This window comes from Protobothrops mucrosquamatus, unplaced genomic scaffold, assembly GCF_001527695.2.
Source record: "Protobothrops mucrosquamatus isolate PMUCROS unplaced genomic scaffold, P.Mucros_1.0 scaffold4337, whole genome shotgun sequence".
NCBI classification, from domain to species: Eukaryota; Metazoa; Chordata; class Lepidosauria; order Squamata; family Viperidae; genus Protobothrops; species Protobothrops mucrosquamatus.
The window spans coordinates 29,949-33,955 of NW_015390251.1; the positions used below are offsets into that span (position 1 = coordinate 29,949).

At 53.9% G+C, this 4,007-nt stretch overlaps 1 protein-coding gene across 1 annotated transcript in view; it reads left to right on the forward strand.

The window, feature by feature from the left end:
* The window catches only part of ALDH4A1 (aldehyde dehydrogenase 4 family member A1), a 12,103-nt gene that overhangs the window by 4,487 nt on the left and 3,609 nt on the right, over positions 1-4,007 (forward strand). Inside the window, exons 6-10 of the mRNA XM_015828222.1 lie at positions 110-259; positions 942-1,016; positions 2,011-2,198; positions 3,379-3,452; positions 3,952-4,004. Of these exons, the coding sequence (XP_015683708.1) occupies positions 110-259; positions 942-1,016; positions 2,011-2,198; positions 3,379-3,452; positions 3,952-4,004 (540 nt within the window). The remainder of the gene's footprint in view (positions 1-109; positions 260-941; positions 1,017-2,010; positions 2,199-3,378; positions 3,453-3,951; positions 4,005-4,007) is intronic.

Below are 4,007 nucleotides of genomic sequence, written 5' to 3' on the forward strand. Positions count from 1 at the left end.
CCGGGCGTTACTAGCTTTGTCCAAAATCTTCTCTGCCCCCTCCCCACCACGCAAACCTTCTGCAGTCTTGCCCTGATATGCTTCTTTTGCCCCCTCTTTTTATCTCCAGGCTAAAACGGTCATCCAAGCAGAAATCGATGCGGCCGCCGAGCTGGCGGACTTTTTCCGCTTCAACGCCAAATACGCCCTGGAGTTGGAGAGGGAGCAGCCCATCAGCGCCCCACCCAGCACCAACAGCCTGGTGTATCGGGGGCTGGAGGTAGGGTCGACGCTGAAGCTTCAGTCCTGGTTTTGCAGGATCTGGGGCAAACCGGGTCTCGTCTTTTGCCTTCAGCCGGTAGGGGGGGGGGTGCTGTGAAGGCAGCTCCAGAGAATTTGGGGGGGGGGAATGTCTTTGCTTCTCCACTGAGCTGCTGAGGGCTGTCCAGTCACCTTACCCCCAAGCAGGGGACTTTCCAACGAGCAGAGGGAGACAACGCCTGCCTACATGGTTGCGTTGAAAGCGTTTGCACCCCCTCCTCATTTTCAAAGCCCCCAGCCACTGGGCTTTTATACAGATTGTAAAAATTGGCTATTTATGAATCATACATGCAGCAGACTTCATTTTTCGTTTCTCCTGATAGTGAAGGGAGAAGCTGAAAGTTAAAGCAAGCATGAGGTCACCCCCCCCCCCCCATCCTTAACAGATAGCAAAATAGAAATTATCTATTTCCCACCATCACCACACTGCCTACCTTTTCCCCTTTTCGCACACTTTTTCCAGCATGAGGACTGGAATCTTGAAATGGGGAAGCCATGCCTAAGGTCACGTTCCCTCAGACTAGCCGCAGTCTGTCAAGAGGTTTGGGGCTTGCGAGGTGCATCTCTTATCCCGCCCCTTCCTCTTAAAGCCGTCCCTGGGGAGGGGGCTCACCCTTCCCTTTTCCTCACCTCTTCCGCAGGGCTTTGTGGCTGCGATCTCCCCCTTCAACTTCACCGCCATCGGAGGAAACTTAGCAGGAGCCCCAGCGCTGATGGTGAGTTCGGTGCATCCGTTCCGTTCCTTCAAGTCTGCAGCCTTTGCAAATAGCCCCCCCCCCCCCGCCAGTCTCTTTCCTGTTTCTGGGGTGCAGCCAAACACAAAGCATTCTCTGCTTCTTCCTCACCAGCTGAGGTGCTTTTGAGGATTCAAAAATTCCTTTTGCACCCTTGAGGACTAGAACCTTCCTTGGGCTGCATCTAGAGCAGGGCTTTTCAACCTTTTCACCCATTGTACCACTTTTAGGATAAGGCAACATCCGAGGACCACCAGTCGCCTAGCAAGGGGTCAAAAACTTGATGACCCCCCCCCCAAAAAAGGAAAAAAGTGATAAAGTACAGGTAGTCCTCGACATACAACAGTTCGCTTAGTGACTGTTCGAAGTTTCAGTGGCACTGAAAAAAGTGCCCCCCAAGCCACAGCCGAGCAAGACACCTGCCTGCCCACCCGACCGCGCTCTTCCTCCTGTCCGAGGTTTCCATTGTTGTGAGCATTTCTGTTGAGGATTGGCAGCGGAGGTGGGGTGGGGAGGTTGGTTTTTATTCCCCCCCTCTTGTCTGCTGGGTGGTTGCAGCAGGTTTTGGTCCCTTCACATGACCCTGGGACACTGTGACCGTCATAAATATGAATCAGTGGCCAAGCATCTGAATGTAAATCACAAGACCCTGGAGAGGCTGCAACATTCCAGCTGATCGGCGCTTCTTCTGGGCTCAGCAGAAGCGCCAGGATCAGCCCCGAGCTCCAGCTGGATCCTGGCTCTGATCCTGGCGCTTCCGCTGAGCCCTGACAGCCCTGCAGCTCCAGCCATTTCTCGCTCAGGCTTATGCGATGCTGCCACCGGTTCAGCTCATTCCCCTCCCCCACTACCACTTTTCTAGGATGGTCACGTACCCCCTGCCAGGTGCCCATGTACCACAGGTGGTACCCGTACCACTGGTTGAAAAGCCCTGATCTAGAGGGCTCTTTCTCTCTCTTTTTTTTTCCCCTGCCAGGGCAACGTGGTCCTTTGGAAGCCCAGTGACTCAGCCATGCTGTCCAGTTACGCCGTCTACCGGATCCTCCTGGAAGCCGGGCTGCCTCCCAACGTCATCCAGTTCGTCCCAGCAGAGGGCACCACATTCGGGGACACCGTGACTGGCTCGGAGCACCTGGCTGGCATCAACTTCACCGGCAGCGTCCCGTAAGTCTGGGGTCTGTTTGTGTTACCGAGGCCCCATCCTCAATTCAACTCTTTAAGCAAGCTCTGTGCATCCTCCCTAATCTTGCCCCCCCTTCTTACAAATATTGGGCATTTTTAAAACGTGCCAGTCTCCTGCCCCTTGCAGTTTTCCTAACCTCACTGGGATAAAAAGCTGGATGGGCTGGCCTCTTCATCAACAACGCCACTTGGGCCCTCTCAATGTGGCGTGGACCCTGGGCTCCCACCCTCCACCCATATCACTCCAACCGCTGTAAACCTGTAAGCGGAAGTCCAGGCACTCCGCCTTCAACCCCCAACGCTTCTCCCTCTTCTCTGTTCCCCCCCCCCCCCCAAAAAAGGTCCAATCGAGGTAGGACTTAAACAGAACGAGTAAATATTTTGAGAAAGCTTCCTGGGTCAATGCATTGTTGTTGTTATGATTTCAGTGCCCGTCCCCTGTTTCAGAAGCCCGTCGTCATTGGGTCCCAGGGATTGCAATCCAGAAAGAAAATAGTTCAGCTTTCTTAGCTCACACACACATACACACACACACCTCCCCTTCTCTTCCCTTCCTTGATTTCAAGTGTGACCAGTGCCTTGCTTTTCAAAACAATAAAAATGCTAATAGCTTCACCCCAGGAGTTCCACACTCTTGCCTTTTAATTTATGAGCTGCTCCCCCACCACCCGCTTAAGAAGCAGGGAGCCAGCCGAGCATGGTTTTCCTCCTCCTCCTCCTCCTCCTCCTCCCCCTCCTCCTCCGCATAGCGCCGGAGCGGTTTTAATAGTCACAGAGCCAGCGATTGCAAGCATTGGGGAGGGGGGAGGCCTCCTCGCTCCCCCACCCCAAGACAGCCTCTGCTGACACCGTTTGTGAGAAATACTCAACAGCTGGCCCTCTCCTTACAAAGAATTTTGTCTCCTGGTTTTTAAAAAGTTTCTGCTTTCAGTGCTTGTGGCATTGGGGGGGGGGGCAGGAAGGAGGGGAAGGAGAGACCAGGTAGCCCTAAGAGAACAAGAGGGGCTTCCCCCTAACCCCAGTGGGAGGGGGCGGCCGAGTGGGATCCCAGCAGGGTGTGAGTTTGAAAAGAGGGGTGCCTGCAGACTTTGGCACCAGCAGAGCCCCGGGAGAAGAGGGGAGAAAAGTGGGTCTTTTTTCATCTTTTTTCTTTTTTTTCAAGGACTTTTAAGCGTCTTTGGAAGCAGGTCTCTGAAAACCTCGACCACTATCGTACCTTCCCTCGGCTGGCTGGGGGTAAGAACTGGGAATGGATTTGGCTTTATTTCTTTTCCTCCCCCAGAAGGCAACACACACACACACCCCGCAGGTAGTACGAAGGGCTCATCTTGATCGTGAATCCAAAGAGCTTTGGGTAGCTTCCTAATCCATGGCACTGACTGTCTCCGGCATTGCCGGCTAACTCTTTTAAAACCAATCGGCCAAGCGGCACCCCACATGCTCAGCTGGTGACGAGCATCATGGTGGGGAAGTATTTGCCCTGCTGCCCATCTCGCAGGGAACTGGCCAAGCACCCAGACCTGCTGAATTTCTCCTAGGCCCCCCAGAACTTCCAATGTGCTGGGGGTTAATGGAAGAGGAACGTCTCCCTTCCCCCCCCCTCAAATATTTTGCAAGTTGTTTTCAGCAATTCCACACATGCCGGGTTTTCGTCAATATTTTTTGCAACACTCTGGGAGGGCAGTGCCTAACACTGGACCGTCGCCCCTCACTCGTCAATGTCTCCCTTTCCCAGAATGTGGAGGGAAGAATTTCCACTTTGTCCACGCCTCGGCTGACGTGCCCAGCGTG